At 40.4% G+C, this 20,087-nt stretch overlaps 1 protein-coding gene across 2 annotated transcripts in view; it reads left to right on the forward strand.

Annotated features, from left to right (window-relative positions):
• The first annotated feature begins 669 nt into the window (after positions 1-669).
• The window catches only part of LOC149022447 (D-alanine-D-alanine ligase family), a 126,281-nt gene continuing 106,863 nt past the window's right edge, over positions 670-20,087 (forward strand). Inside the window, exons 1-6 of one of the 2 annotated variants that reach the window (XM_089150545.1) lie at positions 670-1,337; positions 2,350-2,421; positions 3,534-3,577; positions 3,660-3,771; positions 3,876-3,947; positions 15,622-15,684. In XM_089150545.1, the coding sequence (XP_089006671.1) occupies positions 1,008-1,337; positions 2,350-2,421; positions 3,534-3,577; positions 3,660-3,771; positions 3,876-3,947; positions 15,622-15,684 (693 nt within the window). In that variant the 5' untranslated portion in view covers positions 670-1,007. Of the gene's footprint in view, positions 1,338-2,349; positions 2,422-3,533; positions 3,578-3,659; positions 3,772-3,875; positions 3,948-4,549; positions 4,651-15,621; positions 15,685-20,087 lie in introns of those variants that run through there. The other variant, XM_089150546.1, reaches the window with a different exon arrangement.

Raw genomic sequence — 20,087 nt, forward strand, 5'->3', positions numbered from 1 at the left:
TACCCAGTAAATTGTAAAATATATAATTTATCTTAGTCCTTAGATAATATTATATGTGATTGTTTTGAGCCTAGATCAGCCTTCAAGGGAGAATAATATGCTCTCTTCACGTTTTTGAATCACACAATATAGAGTGAGATCCATATAAGACCTACTGAGATGCCCATCGTTGATTTTTTTAATATTTACGTGTTGGTTTCGTTATTATTGTACTGTGGGAAAGCTTTAAAAGAGTACATTGTTCTTTTTTTTTTGGTTTGCCAACTCCGGTATTTAAGGCTTTGCCCTGACTAATCCGGTGTGCGACCCAGATATGGTGGGCGAGTCTCCCAATAGGGATTTTTCGCATCTACAAGGTTTTAACACCGAAACCTTGCTTAAGGTGACCAAACTACTCACCACTTAGACCAACCCCACGGCCTAGTTGGTGAGAGTACATTGTTTTATTTGACAAGAAAGTGTTCCTAACTCCTAAGTCCTAACTACACTGTTTTATTTTTAATCGTAAGTGGAGCTTCCTAAGTCCTAACTGGATTAAATTAATAATTCATCGGGCATTCATTGCAAGAATCTAAGCATCCATTGGCCTGACTTTGACATTGGCATTCACGTCATGGGTCTAACAGCAACGAATTATTTGACAAAAAAAAGAAAAGAAAAAAAAAAGCATCGAATTATTTAAATGTTTAATTTCCTAACGTTCGCCGAGATTCGATTCGATTCCAGCATTGCCTTTACATTTTCAAAATGTCATCCATTTTCAGTTTCCCATGCCACATTGGAGCATGAACTGATTGATACATTCTCTCTCAGCTTTCTGTGTAAGGGAATGTCTCTTTCCTATTTTGTTTTTCCTCCTAAAGATGCATGGATAGTGTCTTACACTCTTACCCACCTCAAAAAAGGCTTGATTGGTGCTTAATTTAGTCGGTTGAGTTTCTTCAGTATCGCCTTTTGATGTCTCTCTGACTCATCAACAGTTCCAATTCGTCAGAAGCAGCTCTTCAATGGCGTCTCTCTCACGACCTTCCTTTGCTTACAGTTCTAACTCCACTTTGTTTCGGGGAAAGAGAGACGCCTCTGTCCAATTAGTCAACTGCGTTGTATATCACAATCCATTTGATTCGAAACTTGTATTGGATAATTTATCGCACAGGCGATGCTCTCGTCGAGTCGGTGTTCCTCGTGCTTCTGTAGAAGTTGTCGAAGGTCAAATTGTGGAGGAAAAAGGAAAGGAGAAAGGAAGGGTTCTCCGAGTTGGTCTAATCTGCGGTGGTCCGTCTGCTGAGCGTGGCATTTCGCTGAATTCTGTGAGATCAGTTCTTGATCACATACAGGTAATTTTTCTGCTAGTCAAAGCCCACTTAACTTGCGTATCAATTCAGCTTTAGGTTGTAGTTCTAGTTAATTTAGGTGTTTAAAATGAATACCGAGTGGATTGCAGAGTTGCGGATTATATGAATACATCATAAGGAGTGAAATGGAGTTAAAATTAGATTAAAAAGGAAGAAATTTCTAATCCTTTACAAGATAACAAACACCAAAACTTTCTAAAATCCCCTCGGGGCAGAGGGGTTGCTCACTTGGCTAAGGACCAACGCTTCCAAGTAGGAGGTCAGAGTTTAACTCCTCGGGCTAGGGGCAAAGCCCCGCCCTATGTATGTAGCAGCTACCCCCTGAGGAGTAGTCAAGTGCGTGTAAGCTCCCAGGGCGAACTGGTCAAGGTGCTATGGAACTAGCATTTGTATCTTGGTTGTAAATTAGTGAAAAGGGTTGCCACAGGCTCATTATTTTATTGCTCCATGGACAAGATGATTGGCATGAGAACTTCTTTGCACTTTGGATAATTGGATGTGTTCACCTTGTTATTTGAATTGTTTGTGTTGTTCAACTTCAAACAAACAAGTCATAGATATTAAACTTTTACAAACAATATTCAGACAACTGTTAATGGTACATTGAGACACTAGATAACAGAAAATTAGTAATGATGTAGATACACGTCCTAACAGAAAATTAGTAATGATGTAGATACACGTCCACTGAATTTTGACTCCAAACAAGTAGCTACTTGGTAGATAACCATTTTTCATTTTTCAGATCAAATTCCTTGGACTTGACTGCGAAATTAAGGAATCCACTTAAAATTTTACATATTCAATAATATTTTGAGCTAGTTAGTAGGTACACAATCATGGTTTAAGAAGTTTCCCTTTTCTTATCAAAATTTAGGGTACTTCCCTTTATGATGGAACCTAATAAACTTTCCTACTGATCATTCTTTTTCATTCCCATTTTGGTTGGTTTTCATTCGGTAGACTACCAACTCACGTGTTTATTCTGCACCAGGAAAATGATCTGCATGTAAGCTGCTATTACATCGATCGCAATCTTAATGCTTATGCTATATCGTCAGCTCAGGTTAGTTCATCATGATTCAGGATATTGCATTGCTCTATATTTCATCAGAATGTGGATGCTCAATGACTGATCCTAATTAAGATTCATTAACATGTTATTAGAGCAGCACTATCAAATGGGGCTTGATGATCTTCAAATAATTGCTTATTGTAGGATTTCTAGACAAGACAAGTTGAAGATCTTAACCTTAACTTTTTAATTGGATGAAACAGGGCATGGAACTAAATAGAATCACACAGTTTCTGTGGGCTAGCAAATTTAGACAATATTCAGATGAACTTTTTTTTTTTTAATTTTTTAATTATTTCTTTCTTGTGGGATTTCTTGACATGACCAGTTAAAGATTCTGAGTGTCTGCCAACAATTGCTCCTGGTAAAGCATGCATTCTAGTTCATTGGCAGACTAACTGTCCACAACTCTAATAGTCTTAGTAATAGCTTAATTCTGAATGAAGAACCCAGTGTCATCATTAACTCTGATTAAAAACATATGATTTCCTCTTTCTGATTCGAGTGGCTATATTGCCTATACTGTATCAACTTTTAGGTTCTCCTTATTTCAAACTCTATAATTGATACTAGAGATATAGTTAGTGTTTAGGGCATGGTTCTGAGGTTTCTTAATGCCTGAAGGTATAAACAATGAGCCAACTAATTGTGCTTTTTTCTCTTTTTAGCTGTAGCCCCAGTCAAGCCATAATGGTATATTGATCTTCTTTCCATCCCGTTTCTTATCCTTTTCCTTTGTCACCTAAAGAAAAATTTCCCATTAAAAGGAGCATACATTCTAACTAATAAGTGTGATATCAGCATCTCCTAGAGCCAAGTATCTATTACAGTTCCTGAAAATATTTCGTTGCAGTCAGTCCCATTGCAGCATTACTTGCTGCAGCAGTTTGCTAAAAAAGCTTTATTACCCTCAGTGGTATGCAATATATTTCATATCAATTTCAGTAGTTTGCTTCCCAGTTTGGTTGTAAAGCTTAGGTTTGAAATAGACCTAGAAATAATATATAAAAATAACAAAATCTTTGAATTGTAAAATTTGATTTTGAGTGCTATCTTAAATTCTCTTGATATGAATTTTGTCTTCTTTTATCCCACATCTGCAGGTGTACTCAAACACTCCAGCAGATTTTGACTTCAAACTTGAAAGGTACCTGTCGGGCTAAAAGCATCTGTTATGTTGTCTTTTATAACATACTTGTTTTATGTGGCTTACTTTATCCAATTTGCAGTCTTGCCCAGGGTTTCCAGTCTTTGTCTGCCTTTGCAGAACACCTTACTGCCTCTGTTGATATAGTATTTCCAGTTATACATGGTCGTTTTGGTGAAGATGGTGGCATCCAGGTTTGACTTAGAACCGAAGACGTTTTTGCAGATAGTCTAGAATTTGGAATTTTCTTAACTAAATGAAATTTGGATTGTCTTTATGTAAACTCTGGGATTTCAAGGAGCTATTGGAGAAAGGAAATATTCCATTTGTTGGGACACCTTCAAAAGAATGTTATCAAGCTTTTGACAAGGTATGCAACTAATGCTTTTGCATTAACTTACAAGTCATATTAGGGAATTATCTTCGTAGAGCTGCCATCCTTTATAATAAAGCCTGCTTATGATGAATGTCAACCACCCTACCCATTCCCTCCTTCCCCCCCCCCCCCCCCCCCCCCAAAAAAAAAAAAAAAAAAAAAAGAAGAAAAAAGAAAAAAGAAAAAAAAAACCCACAGAAGGAAGGAAAAAAAAATGCTGAAAAATTACTTTAGCTACTTTACTCTAGTATTTCCTGCATCACTGGACCATTGACTGCTCCACATCTAATATACCGATCTGAGATCAATACTTCACAGAAAGCTGTCATCTGTTCAAGCGGATATCCTGTTTAATCACTTTGACTAGTGACTATTTGAACCTAGGAACCAGAGTGTTCGGATGTGGTGCGGCTATTGCTATTGTTAAGCAGATCACTGAATATGTGTGATCTACTTATCTTGTAAAGTTCTCAGAAAAAATTGTTGCATAATTTCCCAACCAAGCGTGACGTCAAGTTGTCTCAAAGAAAGTATGTGCTTAAACTTCTTTCTGGGACTGATGTCTTACGGTGTAAGCCTGCTGTTGGATTATGTAGTTCGGATGCGGGACCAGCACCAAAATACTCCTATGCCTGCTATACAGCACCTAGAGGCTGCTGTCCAGCTATTGGAGCTTGCTGCCTGCTACCCAGCACTGGTACTAGTGGGGAAATATTCCCATCGTTTTTTTTCTCCTTATGTTCTAATTTTCATTTGGCAGTGGCAAACATGTAATTCTGTGCAACTTTAAGTTGGGCATAGTTGTCCTTTCAGTCTTCTAATTCTCTTTTAATTTCAGTTTTTGAGTCTTCTGTGGTTTTGGTTGGGAGAAGTAGTTTCCTTTTTGTATTTGGACTTCCAAGTCCTTAATGTATTCAATTTTGCTTTAAAAGTTTATTTATAACCTCTTTAGGGAAGAATAAGGACAGATTGGAGAGTTTATGCGATTCAGCTTTGGCTTGAGTGTTTTATTCCCTTTGTGGAACTCCAGGACTACATTGGGAGAGGTATTGGAAGTCCGGCCCCGGAAGTCTAGGTGTTTCAAGTTCTACATGGTTATGATCTTGGTGGTTAAAGTTCAAGATCTGATTTAGGTTGTGGATTCAGCTCGCCATCTCCATAAGCACTTCCCCACTGGTTTACATCAAGTTTAGTAGATTGCAGCCCCCACCCTCCCTTCCTCCCCCTTAATTGGCATTGTTTCAAGTCCAGGACCACTGGCCTAAGCTTTCTTTCCCTTCAGAAAAAAGAAACCTTATAACTCTTGAATCCATCATTCTGGTTGAAGATTAAACCATAGAATGCCCCCATAAGCCCTTAGGTTTGGTTCCTAGTTTGACCCCTTCGTGCTCAGCCAATTTCAAGATTTAATAATTTTCTTGAAATTTTCATACTCCCCAATCCCTAGAAACCAAAAATTTAGGTTTAGTCCAATTTACCCATTGGAACCTCACAACTTAGAGGATCATTCTGCTATAATAGTACCTATATTCGTCCGTCCAAGTGTCAGCTCATTTTGATAGACCCCAATTCCGTTTTTCTAGAAGATTTCACCAAAATCTCTAAGGTCCAATAAATTAGAACTTTTGTTGACAGCTTGGTTTGGCTTTAGATCATAAGATTAACTCCTTTGCAACCATACCATTGGATTCTCAATGCAATCATACATCCGAAGAGCCCATTTGGGGTATTCCCTATTTTCACCTAATAGAGCCTATAACCGAAATTGGAAAAGCCCTTTTCTTTGATTATTTAGGTTGGTTTTGACAAGATCTTGGTTAAGAGGTCCTCATTCAATTGAGGCTACATCAATTCCGTTAAGGTATTGTTGGGTTTTAACCCTCATGGTTGGAATCGAGCTATGAGGGGGGCAATGCTGTAAGTTTCTTTCATCTCTTTTATTATAAATAAAGTGGCTTGGTGATCATATTAGACACCAAACATTAACACCTATTGACTATTACATGGCATCAAAGTTAAAGTTCTGATCAAGGTACAGTCTGTGTGTTTCTATTGTTGTTGCCCTCCACCTTGCCTCATTCAAGGAATCATAAGAGCAGCACTATTGTTGATCCTTCAAGATCTAGTTGCTGCCCTCCACCTTGAGTCATTTAGGGATGCTTTGTGATTGAAGATATAGTTGCTGCCTAGTTGTGAATTGAAGACATATACAAGAAAGAAAAAGCCCAATGGATTAGGCACACCATAGGCCTAAGGATATGACCCCAAATCAGCCCATGACTTTCATGGTCTAGGACTGTTTTAGTGCATTACAGTCAGCCCATATGTTATGACTTTCATGGGCTAGACCTGAGCCTAAGTCTGGTCCTTGGGATTTTCTTCAAAGTCAATAACAACAACAACGACAACAATAAGCCTTGTCCCAACTAAATGGGGTCGGCTACATGGATTCTTGCCCTCCAATCAGTTCTGTTCGAGGCCATGCTAGATACAAGGCCTAAGCTATACATATCCTTTCTCACCACTTCTCCTAAGGTTATCTTAGGTCTACCCCTAGCTCTTCTAGTTCCTTCAATATGGATTATATCACTTCTCCGAACAGGAGCATTTATAGGTCTCCGTTGAATGTGGCCGTGCCACCTCAAACAACTTTCTCTAAGCTTATCACTTATGGGAGCAACTCCCAGTCCAACTCTAATATGATCGTTTCTTATCTTATCCATCCTAGTTTTGCCACTCATCCATCTTAGCATCCTCATTTCTGCTACACTGAGTTTATCTATATGATTCTTTTTAACAGCCCAACACTCTGCACCGTACATCATAGCTGGTCGAACAACGGTCCTATAAAATTTTCCTTTAAGCTTTAATGGAATACGCCGATCACATAAGACCCCGGACGCACCTCTCCACTTCATCCACCCTATTTTAATTCTTTGGGAAACCTCATCCTCTAAATCACCTCTTTTACTTATGATTGAACCTAGGTACCTAAAACAATCACTTTGAGGAATCTCTTTATCGTCAAGTATCACCACTTCATCATCTGCCCGATCATGACTAAAGTTACAAACTAGATATTCTGTCTTCGATCTACTAAGTTTAAAGCCTTTTGATTCCAAAGCTACTTTCCATGATTCTAATTTGGTATTAATCCCCACTTGGGTCTCATCAATCAACACAATATCATCTGCAAAAAGCATACAGCAGGGGACCTCATCTTGAATGTTTGTGGTTAATTCATCCATTACCAGTGCAAATAGATATGGGCTTAAAGTTGACCCTTGATGTAGCCCAACTGTTATCGGGAATTTATTACTTTGTCCCCCCACTGTTCTAACACTAGTCACCGAACCATCATACATATTCTTAACTATATCTACATATTTACTTGCAACACTTCTTTTCTCTAGTACTTGCCAAATTAATGCTCTAGGGACTCTATCATAAGCTTTTTCTAGGTCAATAAATACCATATGAAGGTCTTTCCTACATTCTCTATACCTTTCCATAAGTCTCCTAATTAAGTAAATAGCCTCCGTTGTAGATCTTCCCGGCATAAACCCAAATTGGTTCTCCGTAACTGTAGTTAAGTGTCTCAAACGGGTTTTAATTATTCTCTCCCATAATTTCATCGTATGTCATCAATTTAATGCATCTATAGTTATTACAACTTTGAATATCTCCTTTATTTTTGTAAATTGGAACCACAACACTTCTCCTCCAATCATCTGGCATTTTCCCTGTGCTCATAATCTTATTAAACAACTTAGTCAACCAAACTAGTCTATGGGTTCCTAAGTTTTTCCATACTTCAATTGGGATTTCATCAGGACCTTGTGTCTTGCCGAGTTTCATCCTCCTTAAAGCTTCTTTTACTTCGGACATCGAAATTCTACGTATATAAGTTCGGACACTGATGCCTTGGTGAAAAGTGTAATCGTCCGAAACATAAGTGCTTGAAGAATGCTCATTTAGTAAACTAGAGAAATAGGTTTCCCATCTTTTCTTAATATCCTCCTCACAAACTAATACTTTACCATCTCCATTTTTAATACATCTAACATGGTCAAGATCTCTACTCTTCCTATCCCTCATCTTAGCTATCTTATAAATAGATTTTCCCCCTTCCTTTGTGCCCAACTTATTGTATAACTCTTCATACTTCATTTCCCTTGCTTTTCCCGCAATTTTCTTAGCTTCATTTATATCTAACCTATACCTTTGAAGATCCTCAACATCCTTAGTTCTTTGCCATGTTTTAAAACTAGCTTTTTTTATTCCTAATGGCAGCTTGAACCTCACTATCCTACCACCACGTCTCTCTATAAGAATGGATCTTTCCTTTTGATTCACCTAGAACATCTTTAGCCACCTTCTTAATACACATAGCCATCTCATTCCATATTGCATTGGTATCCCCTTTAAAATCCCATTTTCCTTGTTTGACTACTTCATTAACGAAGGATTTAGAGTACTCTCCTTTCAAATTCCACCATCTTATTCTGGGATAGTTTACCTTGGACCTTTTATGTGTTCTTGGGACTAAGCACATATCCAAGACCACAAATCTATGTCGTGCAGTTAAGCTTTCCCCCGGTATCACCTTGCAATCCTTGCACAACAATCTATTAGTCCTTCTAGTTAGGAAGAAATCTATTTGGCTTCTATGCTGTCCACTTTTGAAAGTAATTAAATGTTCATCTCTCTTTTTGAAGTAAGTATTTATAATAGATAGATCAAAAGCAGTAGCAAAATCCAAAATTGAAATCGCCTCCTCATTCCTTTCTCCAAAACCATATCCTCCATGAACACTCTCATATCCTCTTTGATCTTTTCCAATATGTCCATTTAAATCACCTCCCATGATAATCTTTTCTCCTTGACGAATTCCTTGCATTAATCCACCCATATTTTCCCAAAATTCTAGCTTTAGACTTTCATCTAGTCCTACTTGAGGTGCATTTGCACAAATTATATTTACGAACTCTTTCTCCATTACAAGCTTGATAGCAATAATCCTATCACCCACTCTTTTAACATCCACCACATCATTTTTTAAATCTTTATCCGCTATTATACCCACTACATTTTTATTTGTTTTATCCCCAGTATACCAAAGTTTAAAGTCATCCAACTCTTTGGCTTTTTTACCCCTCCATCTAGTCTCCTGAATGCAAGCTACATTAAACCTTCTTCTCCTCATAACATCTATCAATTCTAAGCTCTTACTAGTTAGAGATCCTATGTTCCAAGATGCCAATCTAATCCTACGCTTATGGACTAGCTTCTTTACCTGCACTCGTCCACGGCGCTGGAACCCTTGCCTACTTATCACCGCATCCTGGTGCTGATGCGACGTGTAGCTTACAGGAGACGCCCTAGCTAACCCTTGCCCACTTATCACTACACCCGGGCCATAGTGTAGCGCGTCGCTTCTTTTGTCGGGGAACGACCTAGCATAGCTTTGCATATAAGGTCGAATCCATGAAAAAAGGTTTGGCTAGATTTTTTCTTGTGCCGGCTGCTGACTTGACGCACCAACCCTCCTCCTTTACCCGGGCTTGGGGCCGACAGCAAAACACTGGCGGAGTTTCTTCAAAGTCAATAAATGGGGCTATAATTTAGAAACAAGGAACTCTTGTCAAAAGGAGTTTTGCTTTGTCAAGAGTTAGGTAGTAGTTGAGACATCAATAGATAAGTGTTAGCTAGTGGTTGGATGGTGCATTTAACGTTTATGTCTCTTTAGAATGGCTATATAAAAGGACTTATGTAAGAGGGTGGATCACACACTCATCATTTGAAATCAAAATTGCTTTTGTTAGCTATACTTCTCTTTGGAGAAACCTTGTGTTTGTTCAAGGTAGGTTGGTCTTCAATCCAATCGATCCACCTTGCGGTGTGAAGGTGTGAAGCTCGGATGTTATTTTGCTGTCATTGTTGTTCTCTCATTTCTACTCTATCATTCCCTCACTTATCCATCTAGCAATAAGCTAGTTACTACCTTACCTTGAAGTAGAAATCTGTCCCCATTGTTCTGCTGTTATCCTAGAGTTATCGTTGTGATAGTGATAGAACCTTGCTGTAACTTCATTAATCCATACCAAGGACTGAACCAAATACTCTTCTAGTTGCTGAATGCAATTCAAGGTTAACAGTAACAGTATAGTTTAAATAGAACAACCAAGAACAGTAGCTGTATTCCTTTGGTAATATCTGAATTGACAATACTAGGAATACAAGTTGATTCTACTATCTACTACTTAAACTGATATAAATAACAAGGTAAAAGACTCAACAGATAACCAGAATAACTCCCACAGAACAGAGCTCCTCTGAGAGGTCTTCCCTCTCCCACAAGCCTCGCTTGTTCCTTCTCTTTTTCCCCCCTCCCTCTTCCTGCTTGTTCCTCTCCTTACATACCCTAATTGTTCTAACAAACTCTTACATGCCTTCCCAATCATCCCCTGTCACGTGGCCTGTCTCTTCTGCAGCACTGCTGAGAGCAGAGTAATGATTGTTATCCAATAGAATGTCGCCAGCTGTCCCTTCATTGTTTTTGTCTTCTTGGCACGAGCTCGCTGGGATAGTGCCTTACTCCAAAAAGCGATGGGATGTCCTTCTTGCATAAGGACAGCTCCTAGTCCCACTCCCGAAGCATCAGTCTCCACTACAAATTCCTTCGTAAAATCAGGCATAGCAAGTACAGGTACAATGGTCATTGCTGCCTTTAAAGCTTCAAATGCTTGTGTGGCTAAATCATCCCATTGGAAAGCCTCTTTCTTCAACAAATTGGTGAGAGGTGTTGCAATTTTCCCATAATCCCGAACAAATCATCAGTAATATCCGGTGAGGCCAAGGAACCCTCTAAGAGCTCGGATATTCTTTGGTAGTGGCCACTCCATCATGCAAAGTATCTTTTGTGGATCTGCCTCTACCCCTTCAGAAGAGATGATGTGCCCCAAGTAGTCTAACTTGGTGACCGCAAATGAGTACTTCTTCTTGTTTACCACCAAGCAATGTTGAGTTAGGAGACCTAAGACAACTTGTAAGTGACTCAAATGGTCTTCGAAAGTCCTGCTGTACACCAAGATATCATCAAAAAATACTAGCACAAATTTCCTCAAATGTTCTCGAAATACCTCGTTCATGAGAGCTTGGAAAGTGGCTGGGGCATTTGATAACCCAAAAGGCATCACGAGGAATTCGTAATGTCCGTCATGAGTTCAAAATGCTGTCTTCTCTTCGTCTCCTTCGGTAATCCTGATTTGATGGTACCCTGACTTGAGGTCGAGCTTACTAAACACTTTGGCGCCACCTAGTTCATCCAACAATTCATCTATTGCTTGTATCGGAAATTTATCGGGGATTGTTAACTTGTTAAGTGCTCGGTAATCCACACAAAATCTCCAGCCACCATCTTTCTTTTGCATTAACAACACTGGGCTCGAATAAGGACTGACACTTGTTCGTATTAACCCAGCAGCTAACATTTCTTTGACTAACCTCTCAACTTCATCCTTCTGTGAATGGGGGTACCTGTATGGCCTGAGATTTGGTGGGTTGCTGCCGTTGGGCATACGTATTGAGTGGTCATAGGATCGGCATGGTGGTAGCCCTCTGGGTTTCGCAAACAGTGGCTCAAAGTCCTCCAGCATCTCTTGTATCTGCTTTACTAACATCTGCACTATTTTGGTTATCTATTGACATCGGTTTTAGCCAAAATCCATCGCCCTCTTTCTGAACTGTCTTCCATAGCTGTTGCAAGGTTGTTTCCTGTCTAAGCAAGGCAGGGTCCCCTTTCAGTTGTACTGGTTTATTCTCCCACATGAACTTCATGGTTTGGAGCTTCCAATTACTCTGTACATCACCCAATACCGATAGCCATTCTACTCCCAATATGACATCAACGCCACCCAATTCGAAGGGTAGTAACTCTTGTACAAATGTTACTCCGTTGATGACAATAGGCACATCGTGAGAGATCCCTTGCCCCCGAGCATTATTGCCGTCGCCTAATGTTACATAAAAATGCTTCTCGCCTTCAATCTTCAAGCCGAGTCTCTCTGCCATGGTACGTGAGATGAAGTTATGGGTTGCTCCACAATCGACGAGCAACACCACTGATGTATCGTTTATGTGCCCATGTAGTTTTATAGTGCGAGGAGAGTCGAAACCAGCCAACAAGTTGTGTGAGAGTTCCGCTTCAGTCGCTGGTTCACCAAGAGTATCGTCACCCTCAGGGACGGCTACGACGATGTCCTCCGTTTCGATACTGGCCTCTCCCTCATGGAATAACATCACTCGCAACTGCTTCATTGGACATTGGTGGCCTCTAGAGTATGGACCGTCGCATCTAAAACAAAGCCCCTTGTCCATTTTCACTTTCATTTCCTCTGGTGTTAACCATTTGGATCTGTTGCTGCTGCCAGTTGCAGGGGTTGCAGAAGCACTCGCTGAGGAAGACGATGGTTTCGAGTTGGCCTGCCCTACGGTTGGTCGAGTGGCTGTGTTTGAACCGGAACTTGTGTGGTTCGTTGAACCCACTGGAATGGATCGTGCAGTTGATTGGTTCACTCGGTTTACTCCAATGGATCGTTGGGCCGCAGGCTGTATCAGGTTACTGATGGGCTGTATCAAATTAGAACTGGGTTGGGCCACTGTTAAAGCTTTAGGCCCACAAGTGGCTTGGTTTCTGGCTTCAATTGACTGGGCTAGGTCCATAATTTGGGCCAACCCATTAGGTTGGAATAACCTTAATTCTGCCCTAGTCTCTGCTTTTAACCCCGATAGAAAAGCTCCCTGCAACCATTCATCCTCTTTAACGCCGGCAGCGGCGACAAGAGCTTCGTACTTGCTACGATATTCGATGACGGTGTTATCCTGCCGGAGTTCCATAATCGCTTCGAGTGGTGACTTAGCTTGCGTTGATCCGAATCTCTTCCTCAGCTCTTGCTTCAACTCTGCCCATGACTGAAAAGGATTCTGGAGTTCGCGAAACTGTACCCAGCCTAACGCCGATCCCTCAAAACAAATCAGGGCGGCCTGTAACCTCTCTGCTTCCGTTAATCCTTGGAGCATAAAATACCTCTCTGCCCGAGCTGTCCACCCGTGTGGGTCATCTCCACTGAAGATGGGGAGCTCTAGATATCTGGGAAAGAAATCGCGTCGACCAACAGAGGTCGGAATCTGTTGTTCCGGTAACACGGTGTTTTCGCCCCTGTTTATGGTGATTTCAGGCGATGTTTCTTTGACTTCCAGCGATTTTCCTTTTAACAGGTTTGCTCTCATCGTACTTAAAAATGTTGTATTACCCTGTTCGACTCTGTCCAACTTTGAATCGATCAATACGAGCTGGTTCTGCAAGTCCCTCACACTCGCCTCCACATTCTCCACTCTGGACACCATTCGACTCTTTACCATTCCCTGGGATTAACGGGCTCTGATACCACGATGATAGAACCTCGCTGTAACTTCATTAATCCATACCAAGGACTGAACCAAATACTCTTCTAGTTGCTGAATGCAATTCAAGGTTAACAGTAACAGTATAGTTTAAATAGAACAACCAAGAACAGTAGCTGTATTCCTTTGGTAATATCTGAATTGACAATACTAGGAATACAAGTTGATTCTACTATCTACTACTTAAACTGATATAAATAACAAGGTAAAAGACTCAACAGATAACCAGAATAACTCCCACAGAACAGAGCTCCTCTGAGAGGTCTTCCCTCTCCCACAAGCCTCGCTTGTTCCTTCTCTTTTTCCCCCCTCCCTCTTCCTGCTTGTTCCTCTCCTTACATACCCTAATTGTTCTAACAAACTCTTACATGCCTTCCCAATCATCCCCTGTCACGTGGCCTGTCTCTTCTGCAGCACTGCTGAGAGCAGAGTAATGATTGTTATCCAATAGAATGTTGCCAGCTGTCCCTTCATTGTTTTTGTCTTCTTCAGCCACCGGAAGTGATAGTATTCTCTTCTCTTTATTTTACGCTTGTACACCTTAGTTATGAGAGGTCTATCAGATAGCACTCTGGATTTCAGCTTTGCTTCACATCTGATTTTTGTCTCATTCTTAAGTCTGTCAAATTTGAATTTCCTTCCTGTGAAAAGATCCTATTTGGCTACTGTTTAACATTCAAATACAGTACCACATTATGTTTATTGGCAGAGTTCTTGCTAGAATTGAATTGACGGCAAGCTAGAGTAACTTTTGGGGTTTTGAAAAGAAGAAGATGAAGGAATCAGGATTTCTAATGGTCAGAAAAGGCTTCTGTTGCGTTGTTCAGGGAATAATCCAGATTGATGGATGGGGGAGGGAAGAGAAATGAGGTCAATCCCTTTGGGAGGAAGATGAAATAAGAAGAGAATGGAAGATAATAAAAGAGAATACAAGAGAAGGCAAAATCAGGTTTGGAAAGTCAATCCTGTATTCATTGTTCAACAACACCAAAACTCTTTGAAAAAGGTCATTTTCTTTACTTGAATCATCTATTACACATATATAGACCTTCTAAAATTTTCGAAAATGATTTATAAAAGGATTCTTGATCACTCTAAAAGACTCAACTAAGTAAATAAACTCAAAGCAGAATTCTAGATAGCTATTAACTATTTTATCTGACTAACTCTCAAATTGAACTGCTAATCCTGTGAACTGACATTTACCACACTGAATGTGTTTATAAATTAGGCCCATTACATCAACAAACCCAAAAATAAGAAGACTAAGGCCTATCAAACACAACCATGGCCACAACAAAGTCTTTCGAGGTACAATGAGTTGGAAAATCTTAACTCAATCATGTTGACTCACAAGACTCTAATTTAGAACAAGAATTCATGCCTCCAAGAAAGGTATTTGTAATTTATAGAAATTGTTATCATTTTGCCAAAGTGTTAATAGAAGTGGCTATGAGATTTAATGGGAAGGTGAGCCAAGATGCCCTAGAGAGTGCTGTATTTGGACAAAAGTATGGTTGATCCTAGGCCCCTTTGTTGTCTGGCAATGCCTTGACAACTATAGTTGTGGGTCTTTATAGTCCCAAGAAGGTTACAACAAGCTGGTGGTACTCTAAAAATTCATGTAAAGTTACTCCCCTCTTCAGACTTAGTATTGTGCATTCACTACCAATTATGTCATTGTCAAGTAAACAAACACAAAACACTTCAATAAATGACTGAAGCACTGAATCTTATGGCCTTTAGGCATCAAAACCCACCCTGCCATTGTCCGTTCTCTGTTTGTTTGGAAATGAAAACAATGTTGCAAGGGTCTCCAAGAATCCCACTTTCCAAAAGGTAGATGTGCGCTGTTGGCTTTTCACTTGAATGATACATTGGTTAGTGAGATGTAACTTACTGGGTAATGAATGGTATGTGAGGTACCTTAAAAGAGTTCCTAACAAAGGAAATCTGAGAATACAGTATCTTCATATTTCCTGAAGTTTATCAGTTTATTGTTCCTTGAGCGCATCAAACCTTTTCTGATAGAGAGTCCCCCCCCCCCTTTTTTTTAATGTATATAGCATCATCAGTTTGCCAGTACTCTTACACACACTACACACTGCCACACATATTTTTCCTCCCATTTGGTCTTATATTAATTATCCATTTTTGCCTTTTCTCCTTTCCCCTATCTCTGTGTGTTTTATCTTACTAGCAGTATGAAGCCTCATTGGAACTTGATAGACAAGGGTTTGTGACAGTACCCAGTTTTTTGGTACAGGTATGGACTAAACAAATGCCTGTGTTTCTCTCTCTCTGATTGTTTTGAATTATAGCTTGTAAGGTATTTGCTTTCGGATGTCCATTGGACACAAGTTGAGCCAAGTAAATAGATTTTACATGGTGTAGGTTTTTGTTTTTTTATTTTTTTGGTTTTTTTTTGGATGATTAAATAATTCATTACTAAAGAGAATAAAAGGAAATACAAGAGACAAGCGACAAAGCCTAGGTAGAGCGAGGCAGAGGCCTCAACTAACGAGCAACCAAAGAGACATTGAGCCAAGCAACTACCTAAGAGCAACAATTAAAGCAAGCTCGATACACAAGCACAAGTGGCCCAACGCCAAAGTAAGAGGCATCAAGCCTAGCAACTATCTGAGAGCAACAATAATAGCAAACTAGTTCTGCAACACAAGAGGCCGATGGTCATACATAGAAAGGGCCCAGCTAAACCTACGTAGACTCCCGTTCAATCCTAGCCATGAGAAGCCTTCCTTATAACAATGCACATGGACCTATGCAGCAGCACCACAGTCGCAGCGGAGGAGCATCACAAGATTCAGATGAAGAACGAAGAGAACAGATCAGAGTCCAAAACACATTCGAAGAGAACACGGTGAAGCTTTGGTTGGCTCCTCCATAGACATTGGCTATTTTGTAGTTCATTTTCCAGCTTCCTATTGCAGACTGAATGATATGAACCCATATCGAGCGCCTAGAGAATTGAAGAAACTCAGAAGGGAAGAGCAGCAGATTATAAGAAACAGAGGGTTGGGGAAGAAGAACAGAGAAAGAGAGAGAGTTGGAGACAAGGAACAATATTCTTCATTGCTTTTCATTGCCACACCCTGATACATTTATATGCCAGGACTCCTATTGTAATGACCTTGCTAACCTTCGCTAACCGTCTAATTCCCACAGGAACATGCCAACCCAATATTCTCTCAAAATTACCCTTCTTATAAACCCCACCTTTAACTAGGGTCGTAACATTGCTGACCCCTTACGAGAACCTTGTCCTCAAGGTTCAGATGCAACACTGTCTGAAGATGAGTTCTTTGTCTGCCATAAAATGGCCCTTGGATCCTGTGATACCCTTTTGATTCAGCCAGACAGTGGTACACCACTTCTCCTTCAAGTTATCCTCTTTTGCCACTTACCAATACCGTGCCAAACTCCCAACTCAAACCTAGCATTGGGCAGAAAATTTCATATTACTTGAATCAGGCTCCATTGGCATGTTCCCAATAAGATTCTCAGCTGCACATAGTTGCTCAAAACGGCCAAGAAGATCCACCATGCAACTAGTGTTTCTTGATTGGCCTGACAACCGTAGGTCTCTATCACCTCTTGGAAACACTCCCGGCCTTCTTTCATAGAGCCTGAATTAACACAAGCAGTTAGCAGCCCAAGAAAGGTTTCTCGGTCTGGCCTTAGCTTCATAACCTTCATCTGCTAGAACAGTTCAAGACATTGAGATCATTTCCTATGGTTAGAGTGTGCACTGCTAATAGAGTCCCATGATATGATTTTGTTGGAGTCAAGTGTCACTTCACTGAAAAGCTTTTATGCAATATCCATGCAGCCACATTTCGCACAGCTGATTAGAATTGCTGTAACCACAGAGCCGTCAAAGTTTAAACCATATTTTATGGGGTACCCATGAAGGTAGTGTAGAGTCTCTCAAGCTTCTGTATTTCAACCCGCAGGTAAGATGTTAATCACCGTAGTTGAATCCACCTTGATTCCTTTGATTCTCACCTTGATGAAGAAAGACTAAACATCATCATATGGTCCATGTTTCATATACCCTTTGATCATTGAATCCAGGGAATAATAGATTTGTTCAGTAACAAATCAATGATTTTCAGTGTAGATCCCACATTCTCACATGTACCCCACGTCTCAATCAATAAATTATGTACAGATACTTGGTAATCCAAACCATTCCAACTCAGCTGGGCATGAATTTGCTTACTCCATTGGAGGAAATTATGATATGCAATAAATGAAATAGAAGCAATTGAAATGAGCGGACCAGCTCTTATTCCTTCTCTTCCCATTTCAACAAGCAATTTCAGGGATTCTATTGGACATCCATGTTGTGACATCAAGGTATTCCTCCTCTTCCATATGTAATCAAGCATCCCAAAAACCCAATTAGCTCGAGTTACCAATGAATTTTCGCTGTCAACAAAAATTATCCCATACCAATCTGCTTATCCTCTTTGAATCAAACTCTTGGAGAAGCATGTTCTGTCCCATTCTGCTCCACCAAATTGCTGCCATAACAAGTAAGTCAACATTGTTCTCGCATAGAATGAAGGATGTAACTTTTTTGTGTCCCTGATGTTGCTCATAGAACTCACCTTAGAGGCAATGGTTCGCCATCCGCTCATGACTCTCATTCCAAAACTAGAAATTATAGGGTTCATCTCTCCACCCAAAAGAATGTTGATACAGGCTCCAGAAAAAGAAGTCGTCTCCTTGTAACGCCATTGCTTATAACTCTTTAATAGTAGCCCATGAATTTTATGAGTTGATGGCTTACTTCTTGGCCCACTTGTTGGGCTGGGCTTGAAGAGCTTTTTTATAGCCCAATGACAAGAGTTGTTTAAATGAGCCATTTGTGAGATCCATAATACCCAAAGCTTTGATCTTTTAATGACTTGGCCCATTTGCATCATATGGTCCAAACCCAAGACCCAAATTTCTGATTTGATGACATGGCCCATTTGCATCATTTGGTCCAAGCCCACAAGACTGATTAAGCCAAACCTGATTTGGTTTTGATCCACTGGTTCAAACCAAACCCATTCTTGAATCGTTTGTTCCCAATGCAACATTCTTCCACGATTGCACCCCTGCTTTGCTTCCCCACAACCGCCGCTGGATCTAAAGGTCACTGCTCTTCTCAATCAAGATCAACCTGACGCCAGAAATCACACGGCCTCATTACCTCCCCCTGCCATGGTGGTTTTGTAGGAGCATGTGTCGCCACAACCACCACTTCGGCGAACCGATTTGCTCTTTTCCATTTGCGATGCCTCTTGTTACTCACATCAAATCTCCGACAATAAGCGACTGAGTGAGGTCAGGTGTGGAGATGTGTCTTGGTGAACTCTCGATTCCGTCTAGCCACTGATTGTGGTTTCTTTCTGTCCTCTAGCGCCACTGGAGCAGAATCAATGATCCATGAAGTGAGTCCCTTATTCTGCTTTGGAGCTACCCACACCAACTTTCTGCGACTTTGGATTTGCTCCATCTTGCCACCGAAATCACTAATCAGGGAATTGATTTGAAGTTCTTTCAACGCCACATTTATGTCTGCATACTGAGATTCTCAGTGCCAATCACTAATCAGGGAATCGATTTGAGGTTCTTTCAGTGCCACTGTGAGATCTAGTTCCTTCTCATTACTGATAGCATGAGCCGGTAAATCAGCATCCCCAATCTGTGATTCCACCTCCGACTGGGATTCCTTCACAACCCCAATCTGTGATCTGTCTTGGGCTTCAACAGAAATCAGCACCAGAAAATCTACCGCAATGGCCGCCTCAAGTGACAATGTAAGTGGTGACTCAAATTGTGGTTGAGTGGGTAAAGAACCAATACCATTGTTTGCAAGGTACTGATCAAGCTTCCTGTTGATTGAAGATATGAGAGTAAAGATTGTCCTTGTGATCTCACGAAATTCAGTTCTCCCTGCTTGATGTTCTGCTCTCTACGCTTGGATGTCGCTGTCCATCTGATCCGGCAGGTTGAACCAATGATACGAACCCGTATCGAGCGCCCGAAGAATAGAAGAAACTTGGAAGGGAAGAGCAGCAGATTGTAAGAAACAGAGGGTTGGGGAAGAAGAAGATCAGAGGGTTAGAGAGAGAGAGAGTTGGAGACAAGGAACAATATTCATCATTGCTTTTCATTGCCACACCCTGATACATTTATACGTAGGACTCCTATTGTAATGACCTTACTAACCTTCGCTATCCATATAATTCCCACAGAATCATGCGAACCCAATATTCTCTCAAAATTACCCTCTGATAAACCTCACCCTTAACCAGGGTCGTAACATTGAATGATGAGTTCAATACACCTGTTTGATTGTTCCGCTAATGTCCCACATCTTGAGCTTAGCTCTGTTTTCATTCCCCTCTTACAGATATTACACTTCACAACATAAGCAGAAAATTGAAGAGGATGCTTTGCAACTCTTAATGTTGCATCATCCTTGGTCACTGAACAGTCTATCATCAGTATTGGTAAGTGTAGTAACTAGTGGTCTGCTTCAAGTCGGGAAATGATTGTAACATCTTCATGAGTAATCAGAAGGGATTGTGTCTTCACTTGAAGAGGCAAATGCCTTAGCTGGTAATTCATATGCTTGAGAAAACCATAGCC

This window comes from Hakea prostrata, chromosome 3, assembly GCF_041222555.1.
Source record: "Hakea prostrata isolate BN-2017 chromosome 3, UWA_Hpros_2, whole genome shotgun sequence".
NCBI lineage: Eukaryota > Viridiplantae > Streptophyta > Magnoliopsida > Proteales > Proteaceae > Hakea > Hakea prostrata.